This window comes from Mugil cephalus, chromosome 14 (assembly GCF_022458985.1).
Source record: "Mugil cephalus isolate CIBA_MC_2020 chromosome 14, CIBA_Mcephalus_1.1, whole genome shotgun sequence".
Classification (NCBI taxonomy): domain Eukaryota; kingdom Metazoa; phylum Chordata; class Actinopteri; order Mugiliformes; family Mugilidae; genus Mugil; species Mugil cephalus.
Genome location: NC_061783.1, coordinates 12,852,844 through 12,869,986, shown reverse-complemented (window position 1 = coordinate 12,869,986; position 17,143 = coordinate 12,852,844). Strand labels below are relative to the sequence as shown.

The following is a 17,143-nucleotide window of genomic DNA, read 5'->3' as shown; positions in this document are numbered from 1 at the left end:
CAGCCTGTTTGTTTTGTCTCCCGTTCAATAAGCCAACGTATGTTTGGAAGTTTAATAGTCGGCTTCTGCAGCTGCCTCGGTGCGACTGATGGATGTTACTTGTTTACGCATGATTTTATTCCTGAAATAAGGTTTCCGTCTGCTGAATTACTGCCAAACAAAGGTTGCTAGAATAGTATACGCTCCTCCCTTCTGCTTGGTGATTTATTTGCAGAGCAGGTGAGCGACTATGCATTATTTGCAAATTGAACTTTATTGGGTTGGACTTTTTTTCCAAATACCTTCAGGAGTTCTCAGCGAAATTACAAAGTCTGAATGCTACAGAGATTTTTTTTTTACCGTATTTTTAATCTCAGGGCGACCTGAAGTAACAGCTCGGGGAGTTTTAACTTTTATATGGTAGTCGATGAGAACGATAAGAAAGTTCTGATTTCTTTTATTCGCCGTGCTCTTATAAAAGAAGACCGTCCCTGAAGTTTGAAGCGAAACATTGATCTGGTGTCTGTTGTGCGTTTTCCTGCAGAACTCCATGAAGGTGATGTTCAAGTGCCTGTGGAAGAATTGTGGCAAGGTGCTGAGTACCGCTGCTGGCATTCAGAGACACATCCGCACCATCCACCTGGGGTAAAACGCCAACACTCACACACACACACTCACCTTACCTACAGTCCACTCTCCCTGCTCCCTCCGCCCTGCTTCATTGTCAAACCAGTAGATTAATGGTTTATAGATTACCACCACTCTTACATGTCCTGCTCGCGTTGTAAGGGCGGAGGTGACAAGTGAGGGGAAAATGATGGAGGCGGAGAACAAAGACACCGGATGGGTCACACATTTATACTGACATTTAAGTGGAGATTGACGTTAATGTCGGCCAGGGGTTGTGTGCGTTTCAATTGACACGTTTTGCATCACACCACTAGAAGTGGGCCGCAGTAGACGGGGGTCAGTAGACGGACACTATTTTAGACACTTAAAACAACAAGCTGAATTTAGAATATTATCACTACTCGACCTTGCCGTCGTACCAGAGTAACAGAATAACACAAACGAAACTGATTGAGGCAGCGATACAGCAGCAGCAACAGCAGCAGCAGCCGTGCTCTTCAAGGTAATATCACTGCGTTTGTGAATGGAGTCTGGTGGTGGCTTTGAAGAGAGCATAGCTGAATGTAACAGCTTCAGTTCCCAGTCACAAAAGGCTTTCTATGAGATAAAGCATTAATAATATTCTAAATACAGCATGGACTTCAATACATATAACTTCTGACCCCGTCCACCAGCTCTTTCTTTGGCTTCTTTGTCAGTTCTCGAAACCGAGAGTAAGATCTGCTGTAGATAATACACTGATTGTGGATGAGTATCTAATACAGAAGAAACTCTCTCTTTAACTCGTACACATGTGGATAATCTCCAATTACAGAGAGACTTCTTTTTATCTCCCTCCCTCTGTATGTTTGTGTTTCTGTCTCACCGCTCGCCGTCTCCTGCCTCCCAGGCGTAACTGTGACTCAGACTGCAGTGACGGCGAGGAGGATTTCTACTACACGGAGATCAAGCTGAACACAGACTCGGTGGCTGACGGGCTGAGCAGCCTGTCCCCCGTGTCACCTTCCGTCGTCTCTCCCCCTCCTCCTCCGCCGTCTCCTCTCCCTCCCCTCAGCCAGCTGCCAGACTCCCACAGAGCCCTCCAGTCCTCTGACACCAAGGAGCCTCACGCCGGCGGCACCACCCCGCTCAGCCGCTCTGCGCCCAGCGCCCTCTACCTCATCCACACGGACCATGCCTACCAGGTGACGCTCAGGAAAAATGTTCACTATCTTAGGGCTGAGTGGTATACCGGTTCATACAAATACCAGTAAATAAATTAAGCGGCAGAATGAGGGGACTTGTGTCAAAAACGGTGCTGTGTCGGTTGATTGTTTTTTTTTTTAGGGTGACCAGACGTCCCTGATTTCTAGGGACAGACCCCATTTTGGATGACCTGTCCCTCGTCTATATCTGTCCCCGAGAGTGTCCCCAATTTTAGCTTTTTATGAATGAGGAAAAAAAATGTTGCGCACAGACTTATTACACTTATTACGGTAACCGGTCGCACAGCTATTGACAGTACAAACATAGCAGTTTAAATCTGTTTAAATATGAATAATTCTTTCCTCATTTCATTGATAACATTTCCTTTCTATTTTTTAAATTACGTTTTCAATTAAAAAAAATTTAATTGTAAATTTCCACATCAGCAGACAGTGCTAACACGGGCCTATGCTAACACGTTTTACTTAATAGTGTGGGATTATTCTACGATATTTACTCATCATCACAGTAAAATAGTCCATTCTTGGTCAATCTATTGCATTAATTTCTCTATGACCCAATAGAAAATGTTGCAAACATGTGATTATGCATGAAAAAAAGGAAAAAAGATGTGATAAACCATGATTGCGTGAAAAGTATTGTGATATACACTTGTGGTCATACCGCCCAGCCCTAATCTATTTTAAATATTGTATTTCTAATTGTTAGCATTACTGCCTGTTTCTAAGGCATATTAGTCTGTGCTGGATATTAATATAAGTACATGTTTTATAAGGAACACATAACACCAGTCAAAAGTTTAGAGACAACGTCTCATTGAAATGAATAGTAAGATGTCTCCAAACCTTAAATTCTGAATTCTGAATTCTGAATTAAAGCCATCGTGAAAATCATCTACATATAATATGTTACCACAGCCCTCTACTGTTTCACTTAGCACGAGACACAGTGATATTAATTTAAATTTCAAAATTTATATTATATATATATAACAGAACTAACATTAGCTGATTAGCTGATATCAGCTACACCATGTCAATGTTTGTCCTCTGCCTTTAGGCCACAGCTCCAGTGTCCATCCCGTCCAGCAACAGCAACTCAGCCGGCTCAGCCTCAACCAGCTTCACTCCAACCAACAGCTCCAGTTTTAGCATCTCCTGGCAGTCTCCTCCCGTCACTTTCACCGGGAACATGGTGAGGAAGGCACAAGCAAAGCGCAGCACTGACTCATAGTCGTCCCTCCTTTCCGGTGATTATAATCACTCTCCTCTGCTCCGCCTGTGTCTCTCTCTGCAGGTGTCTCCCAGTAAAAGCCAGGGATTTGGTGAACAGCGTTCTCAGACCATCGCCGTGCTGTCGTCCCCCCCCAGAGCCACCACTGCCCTCAGGTACCCTCGCTGCCGACTGCGTCTTATCTGACATTTTTAATTAGATTTAATTAAAAACTGCAAATATTAGATAGCGCCATCAAACAACTCTTACGTAAACCAGTGCATCTAATGTCATTTTCCACTTGAATTAAACCTTATTGAGTCAACATCGCCTCATGTGGTGAAAGATGAAAAATGGAATATTGACTTTCTCAGAGGAGCTGAACGGCTCTTAATTAAAAACAAGTCTTGATTAGTCGTTGCAGTTCAGGCTCTGATCCACTTCAGTAAAGAACCCACACTCTTTCAGATTGAACTGTGTGTTGCCTCCCATATTAGGACACAAACGATCATTGTTTGTGAGCTACAGTCTATTACCAGAGGCTGATAATCCATATTGAAGTGTGGTTGTTGTGCGTAGATGGCGGTTCAGTTGTAATTAGAAAAGGTTTTGTTGTGTAAAGTTGCTTTCATGCCACACGTGAAACTTCTCTCATGTCAGGACGAATAAGAAGCTGCAGCTCGCTCACCGACTCCAGCAGTCATCCACTACAACCACTACACAAATTAAGCTGTGGTGGCAACGGGCTGAGCAGGGTTTTACCGTACGTCCCTCTCCATAGCAACGCTTTCAAGTTTCGCTTGAGGGATCCCAAAACATTCCCAGGCCAGATGAGATATTCGACACTGCACTGTTGTCAGTCTTTGTTGCCAGCAGTTGTTTGAAGTTGGTTTCAAAGTTGAGCCCAACCACAATACCATGATTCTGGACACTTCCAAAGTTCGGGACCAAGGGAAACCACTTTGTCCTGATGCACTGATCTAATCTACTCTCATCTCTCAGCTGTTCTGTCCTCATGGAGGGACAGTATTATCAAAAAATAAAAAATAGAGGAGGTACATTTTTTTTTTCTTCATGCACTTTGAGAAAAAAGTCAGAATTTCAAGAAAAAAAGTCAAAATTTCAAGGATAAAGTCAAGATTTTGAGAAAAAAGACAGAAGTAGAAAGTAGACCTTGCTTATGGTACCTCCGATACTTTGTGGAAGGGTATTGGGGCTTAATTAATAATTAATATTAAGACTTTAAAATTGTATTGTGATTATTTTTTTTAAGTTATATTGCTGATGTATTATATTGGACTGTTGCATGTCAACAGTGGTGTGGATATTGTCATACACGAATTATTGCCTTAATCGAACTATAACAGGAGAACTTAAGTGCATGTAAACACGTTACTCTGATTAAATGGACTTTCATTATCCGATGAACTCCAGATAATGCATTTGGAATCAGAGTTTTCATCGGATAATGTGTGTGTGCATGCTCCACAACCACTGCGCTGGCGTGTGACCCGGGAACAAACACGTCCAAGAAAAGCCTATCGCAGAAGAAGAAGAGAAACAGAGCCGTCTGAGGGATAGCGCGGATCTTACCTGCACCAGAAGTAGTGCGAACATTACGTACGAGATTAAAAAATTTACTATTATCCGTCTGGTTGTTGTTTGAAATGTCGGTCTGCCGCATGAACGACTCTTGTTTATTGTATCACGTAATAGGTCAACCGGAAATCGAGCCGTATTTAAGTGGTATTAACCTGCTGAAAAGACACGTATTCGATTTTCTTGCGCTGCATGAAAACTGGGACAAGGACTGTAGTGAGAAAGTTGGATTTTGAGCATAGCTCGATTAAGCGCTGCATGTAAACGCACTGAGTGTTGCCTTGTCTGCTGAGGGAGGGACATTATCTTCAAGGCTCAGGACCGTGTCCCTGTCCGCCCATAGTGTCCTGAAGTCGGGCACAGGCGGACTGTGGTGGCTGGTCTAAAGGTCTTATTTCTACTTGCGACTTTTTTCTCAAAATTGTTTATTTCTATTTTTTTCTCAAAGTGCATGATGAAAAAAGATTCTTCCTCCTCTATTTTTTTTTCTCATGGGTGGCCCTAACACTCTTCTGTATAAAAGAGTTTCCGCTCATGTGGATCGTTTCCTTTTAACCGTTTCTTCAATGTTTCTCCTCTCTCCAGTCGGAAGGTGCGTGGCGAGGGGAAGAAGTGTCGCAAGGTGTACGGGATGGAGAACCGCGACATGTGGTGCACCGCCTGCCGCTGGAAAAAGGCCTGTCAGAGATTCACCGACTGATCGTACCCGTCCCAGCGCAACAGCCCGCCACACAAGCAGCTTTTCTTTTTTTTTTCCCCAGAGGAACGAGGGGGGGAGGAGGCGCATCGTTTTGCATGCATTTGGTTTTTCTTCAGCTCAAAGTCGCAAAACTGTCCGTCAAGCTCTGGCTCTGCCCCTGCTTCTTTCCCCCACAACCACTCCAGTCCACTGAATAATTCCAGCTGTGGAAGCAACTGAAGGACGGCAGAGTCACCTTTTACATTCCGTCCAGGATTCCCAGTACTGCCTCACCGTTCCCTTCATTCCCAGTTTGGGGAAACCCCAGTGCAGCTAAACTGTGTAAAGAAAAAGGAAAAAAAAAAAAAAAGATCTAAAGAGCTCTGCATTTTTTTTTTTTATGTTGGATTCAGTGTTGCATCTTTCTATGTTTTGTACAGCTCTGGTTTTTAGTCAAAGAAGGGGTCCAGAAGAAAAGGCCAAAAGCTTTTTTTGTGTGTGTTTCCTCAGAAGATTTAAAAACAACAAACAAAAAACAACATTTTTTTATCCAAAAGAAGAATGGACCTCTCGCTGAAGTGTCTGAAGACGTCACGAGGAAGCACGGAGGCTGGCCGTTTTTGTTCTTCCTTCAACTCGTTCGTCTGTTTGTTTTATTCCTGGACTTTTTGAGGTGATCTTTTATCGCCGGTCCCTCGGCTCTCCCGACAGCCCCGAGGGAATGTACGACGGAGCCGGGAAGGGCTGGTTGACAGGCAGAGAGGAGGAGGGGGGAGAGACGCACGAGGTGATTGATCAATGCAAAAAAAAAAACAAAACCAGATTTACAGTCAGGGAAAGCAGGTGGACCATAGAGGTGATTTACCACATAAGCAGCATCCACACAGACACAGACATGCCCACACAATCAAACAGATTATGTTTCATTTCCTTTGTTTTATCAGGGATGTTATTCTAAGGAAAGCAAAAACCAGCAGCTTAAACTGGGTTATACTGTATGCAGCGCTATCACAACAACCGCTTCTTGTTCATTACACAACTTTGCAACCAAAAACTCATTTATCTTGTTGTTTTTTTCTTCTTTTTGTATGTTTTTGTTACGGTGCCATGTCTAGTATTGTTGATGATGATGAAGGTTTTGTTTTTTTGTTTTTTGGGTGAAACCGAGGCCTACCTGCTAAACAAAGCGTTGTGTTAAAAAAAGACCTTCCTGACAGCACTGGAAGTCGGCGGCATGTGACGCCACGAAACACCTTCGACCGCATACAGAGAGACGACGACGACTCGCCCTCCTCCGGCTTTTACACCTTCCCAAAGGGAGCAGAAGAACTCGGTGTTTAGGTACGCCGGCAGCGGAGCATCTTATCGATGTATTATTAACCAAAGGAGGAGGGCTGAAAACCAAAAGAGAGGCACTTGCACTGTATGTGTGGAACGGAGTACTTGGTATGGTTAGATTTAGAGAGTTCTTCCACTATGTCTATCGAGTTCTAACTTAACTGCTTACTGTAGGAAAGAAAGAAAGAAAGAAAATGTTGTAGCTACTCCCCCTTTATGAGTCCTTCTTTGCACCAGGTGTTTTGGAGAAAAGTTTTAAGCACTTAATCAGATCACTCGTTTGTTGTCCGACGCGCACACTCCAAGGAAAGAGTCGACGATAAAGTAAAAAGAAAAAAAAAAGAAGCGTATCAGATTCTGTGTTGTTTTGGATTCCCAGCGTGAACCGACCCCTCTGTCACTATGGTCTGTTATTGGAAAACAAATGTCTCTTCTTTTTTTTTTTTTTTTTTTACACCAGAATTATTCGACCAACACCAGCTAATAAACTCACGCTCGCTTGTCTTTGTACACAGTACATCTTCCGCTCATGAAACTCAAAGCTCTTTTACATTTGGGTTTGTTTTTTAAGTTTGTTCCTGTATATATGTAGTTTTAGTATCTTCTCTAAGTCCCTGTTTGTTTGTTTTTTTGTTTTTTTTGTTGTTTTTTTTAAATGGCCGCTTATGTCGGCCGCAGCGTCAGCCACCTTAAGAACGAGACAGGTTTGCGTGTGATGATGCGTGAGGAAACGGACCCTTCGGCCGTCTGTTGTGTTGAAAATAGGTATAGCCTTTAAAAAAAAAAAAAAAAGATCTTTGTGCTTCTTCTCTGTCATTACATCGATGTTTCAGTAAGAAATATTTAGATCTCAGAAGCAGATTTGCCATTGTACTATGTGAACATATTGTTTGAGAAAAGATGAATCTATATAAGAAAAACATTTAAATTCAAAGCAAAAAGAAAAAAAAAACATTCATTTGGCTCCTTTTTTTCATATATATACATATATATATATATATGAATTTATATCCTGTTTATGAGTTTTGTTTTCATGTTCTGCTGAAGGAGATTTTTTAATTGTCATCCCAAACTGAGCTCGTTACGCTCTGACCCGCGCGCTCTCGCCTGGAGCTCCTTCCCTCCGCGCTACCGGCGCCACTTAGGGGTCGAAAAAACCCGCTCTTGATTAAAACCTTTATCTTATTTCCAATTCTCCTCTGCCTGTGTCACGCAGGGGCCACTTGCAATTAGTTTGACTGACAGCGTGTCTTGCGCCCGTGTGTGTTCTTGTGTGGGAACGTGAAGGAGCCCCGGGCGAAAGTGTGCGGGCTGCCACCGGAGCACGGCGCCCTCCCTTCTCCTCCTCTTCCGAGGCATCGCTGTCGTTCCTCCAGAGGACTTACATACCTTTATATAACGGCCTGCGGCGTTACCCTGCCAGGTCACGTGCAGGTCCGCCGAGAGGCTCCTGGCTAACCAGCGCCCCGAGGCCTCACCGGCTCATTGTCTTTTGTCGCTCCACGCACTTCCTACTTTCTCCACCGCTGCGGTTCTTCACGTTTGGGTTCAGGCCTTTATCTTCCACCCGTGGATTCAGTTCGGGGTTCCGTCCAGAAACAAGTCCCCGACAGCGGCTCGGGTCGCTCAGAGGCGATGGCGAGACTAAGTGGCAGCATCTCCAGGCAGCTAATTTCACAACAGGTTCTCTCTGGTTTCTTACTCTACGTCCACAGTGTTCAAATCGAAAAAGATTTGCATAAAAAAATAAGCTCACGTCACATCCTCTGTTTACTGCCACGCCTCGGCGACCGGCCGTGGGGTTTGTTTGTGGACCGCGGCTTCGCCTGGACACGGCGGTCTCATTCATAAGACGGCCTTAGAACGGCGGCGCTCCCAGAAACACACTCGGCCCGGGGCGCGCCTTCACAGACCGTGCGTCGTTGTGGCGAGGGGACGGGGGGTTGGGGTGCCACCTTAAAACCCGCGCAGTGCTGTTTCTCCCATGTGTCCTCTGATCTTATTCACTCCATTTTGTACACACTGTTATGCTGTAGAACATGAAAATAAAAACACCCTGCCTCAAGTCTCCCGAGTGTCCCGGCACCAATCAGTGAGTGGGTCGCCCTAAAACTTTCCTTCTTCTTCTTCTTCTTCTTCGTCTTCTTCTTCTTCTTCTGTTCTTTTTGATGTTTGCTTTGATGTGGTGTACTTATTCCTGGGATTTCTTTAGACCTGTAGATAAGAGGTTAATGTGATACCTGTAATACACAAACTGAGTTGTATTAAGCATTGAAGTGCTGTCAGACCTTTAGAAGCTGTCACATCTAAGTTCACGTCACAAAGTCTTCATCAGTAGATCGAGTTGATCAGAACGTCAGTCGGGGATATTAATCTAAATTTGCAACTCTAAATCACATGTAAGTTGAGTAGTGAATTAAACATGAAGAAGGGCGCATGATTTAATTTACCGCTCCGTGAAGACCATGTGATGGAGTCCAAAGCCCCAGAGGTGGAGTTAAACTACGAGCCAGGCTTTTTTTATTTGACAATGAATATCCAATTTAGTTTTAATCTTTCATATGAACCACTCCATAAAAAGTCACCTCAAGGAGACGCGTTCCTCTCCAAATCTGGCACATTTGGGACTGCTCTGCCTCAGACACATTTAAATACTTAACCCCCCCCCCACCCCCACCCCAAACGAGCGCGCCGTGAGGATGTTGGGGAATTTGGATCATTTCATTGTTTTCTTCAAAGCTGGCAGCCAAAGAGCACCGCGTTCATCAGTTCCCTCCCAAATTGACGGCTTAACGATGCCAAACGAGCCATATGGAGGCATCTGCCCCGATCCGATCGTATGACTTATTCATATTAAACCGAGCCCTGTAACCTGGAGGTGGGGGTGGGATGGGTTGGGGGGGCTAAAACAACGTGAGCTCGGAGATGGAGCCGCCGTTAACGAACATGTGTTGGCACAGCAGAATTAAAAGTGTGACATCAAAGGCCCACAATAGGCCGTCCTGTTGCTCCAGAGAGAGTGACATGAATATTTACCATGGTTTGCTTAGTTTTTTTTTTTTTTTTTGTTCCCTGGTTTGTTTACGCCGCTGCTGCCTATTAAAGGGCTGTGATTTATATGCAGAATAAAACAAAGACGGCGTTAATTCTGCTTACGGACGATATTAAAAAATCAAGTCACGTGAGTTACGAGGGACCCCTTTGTGTGTGTGTGTGTGTGTGTGTGTGTGTGTGTCCTCGGTGCTCGGTGGTCCAGTTACTGAGCAGTGACGGATTTAACTGGAGCTCCAGTGTTGACAGGTTTATAAGGACTCCTGCTTTATGCTCCTGATCCTTGGCGAAATCCATATTTCATACGTGACAAGACTTGTTTGTGACAAGAGGCTCAACAACGCGTCCCCACGTACAGGACGATATGTGCTACAGTATAAGCAGATTACGCTGCAGTACGGTGTTTCTAAGCTACGCCTGTCTCGGTGTGTGTCGTTGGTGTGATATCTCTTAACTTTTAACACGTTTATTCACACTGTCAGCGGGTCAAAGCGACGGGTTGTGCCTTTAGGAAGGAGCCCCCCCCTTACGCCCCCACTACTCCAGATGTTATCCCCTGTTATCTCCACACAGACCCTCCTGTGTGTTCTCCAGAGCTCTCCGGAGTCAGAAGCCACGTGGAAATGTCCTGAAGTGACTTGAGTTGAGTTTGTAGCATTGCCTCGACTGACCCTGAGCGGGGATGCGGATCCACCGGCCCCAGCGGCTCGTTTCTATGGCTCCCTCGCCGGCTGCCAGGTTCATGTTGTCTCCGCTCGGTGTGCAGTGTTGTTAGTCAGTGAATAGAGGAGGGCCCCTCCCTCCCTCTCCCCGCATCCTTCATTCATTCAGGAATGTGAACAAGGAGGAGGAGGGTGAATAGAGGCTGAAACGGCTTCTGCAAACACAGATTTTTTTTTTTTTTTTTTTGAGAGAAGAGAGGGGGGGATTTAGTTTCGCGTTAGAAAAGTTGAAGTGTTTAAAGAGTCTGCTTTATCTTTAGAAGGAATATATGAGTCTTGAATGTGCCTTTCTGAGAGCTTCTAGCCGCCGTCGCTACGTGACGCGGGGGAAGCTCTGGAGGTGTGTTGCTGTGATATGCAGGCCCACAGTGACGGTGATGGAATGTCTCTAGTGCTGGCTAGTCTGAGTTCTCCTTTCTGTACGTGTAACGCAAAGATTTGTGATACAAAGAAACGTCCTGTGAGCTGCGCTCGCTGGGGCCCCTTTAGGCCCCCACGTCTGCCCTGGAAAGAAGGCCTCGGAGTGACTTTTCTACTCTTTGCTGTGACTTGTAAACTATTTTTCGATCCAGACTTACCGTGTTTCCATGTGTGTTTTTCTTGTCCGACGACTTCTCTCTCTTTTGCTTCTCTTTGCTTTCCCAAACGCGACTCCTCTCCCCACTTTGGGCAAGGGCTTGTAGATAAGTGTACGTTCGTGGCTCTAGAGGCGTTTGGGAAACCAAAGGGAGCCCCGTTCAGCCAACTAACGGCGTGTGAAGCGGTCGGTGAGATGATCCATTTTTAGCGCGGAGCTGCTAAGCGTTCTGCGTGAAGGTGTGTGAATATTAATGTGGAGAAAGAAATAAAAAAAAAAAAAAACACTTTCATCGTCAGCCTTGAATCTATTATTGGATTTAATCATTCAGAATATAAATAATATAATTTCTGGATACTTGTGCTCCGCAGCTCCTTCAGTTTTAACTTGAATATGCAACAGAGGGCGCTGACTGGGCCTCTCTTTAAACTGGATCATCTCATTGGCTGTTTGATCTCATTACAATCTTGTAGACCTCAAGAACTCGATGACTGTCGCACTGGATTTTTACACTCTTTTTTTCAAACCGTATATAAACTGCTCTGGTCTAACTGTATTTTTAATACTGCATGTGCATGTGATTAAGGAAATTACAGAAGACTTTATATAAATGTGCTCTATTTGTCCTGTGGCGGCCATGATGGGGATTGAGAGCAGCCTCGGTGCACTTTTATTTTACTCAAACTGCACGCTGGACAGCTTTCCAAAGTTCTGATAGGAAATCTAGACAAGTACCCGTGATTCCCTGCTGGCACAGAACCGATTTGTCACAGTTTGAGCGAGGGCTTCCGTTCCTGTTGTGTTTTTCCGCAGTCAGCCGGCCCCCGGTAGAGAGTGTGGCAGGACGCTTGTAGAGGACAGATCACTGTGCACTAAACCGCCGCTGCCTGCAGTGGTGGGAACGGAGCCAGCGGGAGTTCTGGAGAAATCTAAAGCGAGAAATGTTCCTCCTCCTGCATCCACCGCCCTCTGATAGTCGAGCTGAAAACACACGCTCAGCTTTCAGATGGAGGCTGCTTCCCGTCTGTGTGCGATCGGAGGAGGCCGAACATCATGTGGTACTTGTCAAACTTTAAGAAACAACTCACAGTGTGACGCTTTAACTGGCCTGAGAGGTTTAACCGCAAGGCCACTAAACCCAGTGATTATTTAAAACAACATTTCCTTGAGTGGTTAAAGTGTATTTGTGCACACTGACTTGCTGCTCTCCGTCCTGACTTGGTTGATACACTATGTTGCATTTTTTTTTTGTTTTTTTTTTATTGCTCTTTGAAGCCTCTAAATGTAAATGTTTGATACGTGTTTCCAGACTGTAAACTAAATCGTAGATGCAACGCATTTTCCTTCTCCACACCAGTTCAGTGCATCAGATGACACACTTGGTTAGCGGTTGATACTGAATCTGACTTCAACAGGGACTATTATACGGTATTTACTCTTTCATGAACAGGGTCAATTTAAATGTGTGTTTTGGTGTCATTGATGGAGGATCATAAAGAAATGGGGACGATTTGCGAAATACACTTATTTGCTTTCTTGTGGAAAGTTAGCACTCTCACAACTGTATGGTATGAAGCAGCATGTTAGCGCAGCTTAGCATAAAGACATTAAACATGTTTCAAACTGTAGCCAAAGTCCTCCTTTCAACATGTCTAACACATGAAAACTCAAATTACAAAGTCGGTTATTTGATCTGTACAAAATCTAAGCTGCAAAACCAAGTTAGCTTGTGGTAGCCAGCTAGCAGAGACACCAGAAGGTTAAAAGGTCCAGGCAAAAAACATTTTTACTATTTTATGGATTAAACAAACCGCATACTACATGTAAATTAACTTTAGAGCTGCTGCTAAGGAGACAGCGACGTAAACTCTTCCCCCGTTTTTCCACAGGCTTTATGCTAAGCTATCAGGCTAACTCCATATTTACCACACAGATGCAAAGTATGAAGCAACAGCTATGAGCACGTTAGCTCGACGTAGCATAAAGACATTAGAAAACAGGGAAGTAACTAACTCAGCATGCCAAGTGTGACAAAATTCCTTCTTTGAATTAAAATTAGACATAAGTCTTTAATATTGAGACTTATTTGAGTGGATTTGCACAACAACAGAATGTAAAAAGATGCTAGCTGATGCTAGCGAGCTAATGACTGCTGGAAGTTACTGGTCAGGGCTAAAAAAAAATACTCACTTAAATGTCATTATATACTTTTACTGGATGGACAAATTCAATATGACATGTTGATAAATTACCTTTGGGGCTGCTAATAAACTGGACTCTTATGCTAAGCTAAGCTGGGCTAACTTCCGTCTTTACCACACAGATGTGAGTGTTGCATCGTCTCGTGTCCCACAAATACGACAAATAAATGTGTTTCCTGAGACATAGGAATCTGTAAATTTTTCACCAGTTCAGATAAATAGCAGGCGTTGCCATCATCCAAGGGCCAACTAAATATTCTGCACTGCAATGATCCCTTACGTGTGTCTCATCCAATCAGCGTCATTGACTTTCTGATTCTAAAACCCTGCATGTTTAATTTTGCTGAAGGTTGTGGAAGTACTCTCCACGGAGCTCTGGTTTCTCAAACACCGTCAGCTCTAATAAGAACACTTGTCTTAAAGCCTCTCTTTACTATTCAGCTTGTTTTAGTTCCATGTGGTGAAAATAATTCTGGGAAACTGTTTAAAAATGTGGGATGATCTCCAGTAGGAGTCCCACAGGCCCACCGGGCCATCATATGTTTTCATGGATGATGCATGAACGAAACAGTGTTTGTCGTTTCGCGCTGAAAATACTGAAGAAAGGGAGGAAATTAGGTCAGACAGTTTTGGGAGGAGCGGGTTGTTTCCATATCAGCTCTCTTCTTTGCCAATCCGCCTTTCAAGCCACTGCAACATTTATATCAGTCTGCATCGGATGTCATGCGAGCGTTCATTAGGAAAGAATATGCAACCAAACATCCCGTCTTCGTCGCCCCGTCTTCTTTCGCTGCACTCGTTGCGTGACGCTGATGTTACCAGGCCTTTCAGCACATGCGCCGACACATCATGAGTGAAAGAGGTGTGAAAGCTGACCGTGTTAGATGGTGTCAGCGGGGCGACATGGGCCCTCGCTGCTCAGCATATGTCCCTGTGGCTTTGGGTCTCATCCTGCGACGATGTGAGCGGCTCTCTGATGGATGCGCGTCCAAAAAGGAGATTCTAGCGTCATTGTGTGTGTGCGTGCGTGCGTGTGTTTGCAGTGTAAGTCGATGGAGTGCGTTTCCAATGACCGCCCAAGGTATGTCCCATCTGCTCAATGTAGCATTTACACCTCCTCCTGTTTTTCTGTGTGTTTGTGTTGTGAAAGTGAACACACCATCTCAGTGTGTGTGTATATATGCACACCTCTACTCCCTACAAAGCCTGATCAAGCCATTCCTGCAGCCATATAATGCACATTTCAGTGTGCGACCTGTCATACCTCAAGCTTTATCAACTAGCACATTAACATAGCATTATGGACCCTCCCCGTCTCGCCCAAAAGCATGTGCGATTCATTATCATAAACACTGCCAGAGCATCGCCTTCCGTCGCATCAACCGCGAACTTGAGGGATGTTCGAGCTGATGATGCTAAACACAAGGTCACCTCCGCTGGTGTCCCGGTGACAATTTACACTCGATGTAGTGACTGCTGTGATGTTTTTCCAGCTCACGAACGCAAAGATGCCTCTGAAAAATGAAGCACTGGGGCAGCAGGTTGAGTTGCAGAGGAGTCGAGGCCTCGGCGAGTCACGGAAGATGTTTGGCGCATTAGCGGGAGCTTGCTCATGTGTACGCGTCCAAGCCTTTGAATAATTGATGGGGATGGTGAGTCCCGCGCGTGTACACAGGCTCCATCTGTGACCTTAGTTGATAACACTCGACCCTGTCCGTGGAATCGGTAGCTTACGGAGCAGTTTTCACACAAGCAATACAGCTAGCCTGAAAACTCGACACAAAGAGGTTTCTTTAGCTGCGACTGTAAAGCCAAAAGAGTGTTCGCATCGCAGTGGATATGTCTCCATGGTAGCGGTTTTTCCACAAGGTCCACGAGAAGAACTGATCGTGGAGAAATGCACTGTTGCATGATCCTTGTTGTGTTTATATAGTAGAAGACAATGGACTCCCTCTGCTGAGATTAATTGTTCAATGTTCTACACTATTCACAGAGTCAGGCGAGAAGATTAATACCACTGATCACAAAGCTACACGCTGTAGCTGGTTAGTTTAGCTTAGCATAAGATGACAAACAAGGCTTACTGGCATCTCTGTTTTTCTTGCTGAAGGTTAGCTAAAAGGAAATATAAGGACACTCATGTCTGTAAAGTCAACTTTAAACTACAGACTTTAGCCAGTTAGCTTAATGTAGCATGTTACTGTGAAAATCATGGTGAATTTGGAGACGATGCAAAATTAAAAATTGTCAAATCAATAGACGTACCAGTGGGCTCAAACTGTTATTCTTTTAGTGAGCTCTGTTTGCTGGTTAGCTTAGCCTAGCCTAAAAAAGGGCAAACTGGTGGGAAAAGCAGCTAGCACTCTCAGTAAATATGCTAGCAGTTTAGCTTAGGAAAACAAGATGTTGGTAGGTTCCCTGAGAAGGAGTCTGGCATGTCTGAACTATCAACTACTATTATTTGTACAGTTTGGTTTTTCTATAATTTACAGACTACAGGGATGTCAAACACATTTTAGCTTTGGGGCCACATTGATTGTAAACGAGCTGGACCAGTAACATACAGAATAATAAACTATAATGACAACCGCAGATGTTTTCCATTTGTTTTCATACAAAGAAAAACAACTATAAGAAAAAATGAAATTTCTTGAAAAAAGTAAGTGATTTGGGCACATTGCTGTTGTCTATTGTTTAATACTGGGTCTCAGAGTTGTGTTCTGTCCAATTCTTTTTCTAAAACAGTGGACAAATTAGGGAAAGAAGTTGTTTTCTTTGAAAAGTTGCAGTCTTTTATGTAATTTTCACTTTGGAAATTCATGCTGCGGCCCAGATGAGACCCTCTGACGGGCCGTGTGTTTTTTTGTGGTTTTCTTTTGACAGCTCATATGCTAAGCTAGCTAGCTCCAGGTTTACTGTACAAATATGGTAGTGGTGGTATCGATCTTCTCATCAAACTCTCAAGTATTTGAGTATTTCCCAAAATATCACAGTATTTATCCCAAATTGTCTTTTTTTTTTGCCTGTTGGACCTTAACACACACCAAGCCATGTTTGAACTGAATGTTCTCTTTCTGCACATTTTTAAAGAAAAAGCCTGCTTCTTCATATTATACACTTTACACTTTATCAACACAACCCACTACACCAAGCACTCGCAATATGTATCTGCTCTATCACAAAGTGTATACCTGCACCAGTGATGTTTTCTTAGATTTGTTTTCCAACGATGCGATGGAATGAATTTTATCAATATATGGTGATTCTCCTCAGACGAGGTGAATCGATGCACACCGACTGTTAACTCCTGCACAACTTATTTGCTTTTTTTTTCTCTTTTCTTTTCTTTTTTCTTTATCTCCGTGTGTAGAAACTGCCATCGTTCTTGTTGTAAATGGTGTTTACTGACAAATTGCGTTCTTGTGCTGTTGTTGTTTGACAGTTGTGTACAGTTGAGGCGCTCTGCAGAGTGATCGGTGTGACTGGAAGACTCTGCAGACGTCTGGTTATAACTAAATAAAGATTTTTGGCAGCTGTTTGTAAGCTGCTGTTCGTGTGTCTTTTTTTTCATCTGGGCTCAGTTGAAGCGGAATATCATATACTTTATATGTACATACTATATCTGTTTGATAACTGGACAAAATGCATCAGTGTTAGCGATCCAAACATGTATGTAACAATATATACTCTCTCTCTATATATATATATATACTAATAATGACTCATTTCATTTTAGTATTATGTTGCTTCTTTTAAATTAATAGTTTTTTCCTCCAGCTCTACCCCTTGGCAAATTTGTCACACAAAAGTAAAAATCTTACACAAAATAAGTAGTATGACCATGAAACCTCCTGAATACTAGTAGAATATCAAGTGCTGATTTCTTTTCATAATTATCTATGATACTGGACACATTTCTTGGTCAACCAGTTTAGCTCATACTTGCACT

At 43.7% G+C, this 17,143-nt stretch overlaps 1 protein-coding gene across 2 annotated transcripts in view; it reads left to right on the top strand.

Moving 5' to 3' along the window:
- Positions 1-16,737, top strand: part of znf704 (zinc finger protein 704) — a 58,968-nt gene extending 42,231 nt beyond the window's left edge. For both annotated transcript variants that reach the window (XM_047604792.1, XM_047604791.1), the window contains exons 5-9: positions 524-624; positions 1,499-1,793; positions 2,875-3,009; positions 3,112-3,203; positions 5,212-16,737. In XM_047604792.1, the coding sequence (XP_047460748.1) occupies positions 524-624; positions 1,499-1,793; positions 2,875-3,009; positions 3,112-3,203; positions 5,212-5,326 (738 nt within the window). In that variant the 3' untranslated portion in view covers positions 5,327-16,737. The remainder of the gene's footprint in view (positions 1-523; positions 625-1,498; positions 1,794-2,874; positions 3,010-3,111; positions 3,204-5,211) is intronic.
- The last annotated feature ends 406 nt before the right edge of the window (positions 16,738-17,143 follow it).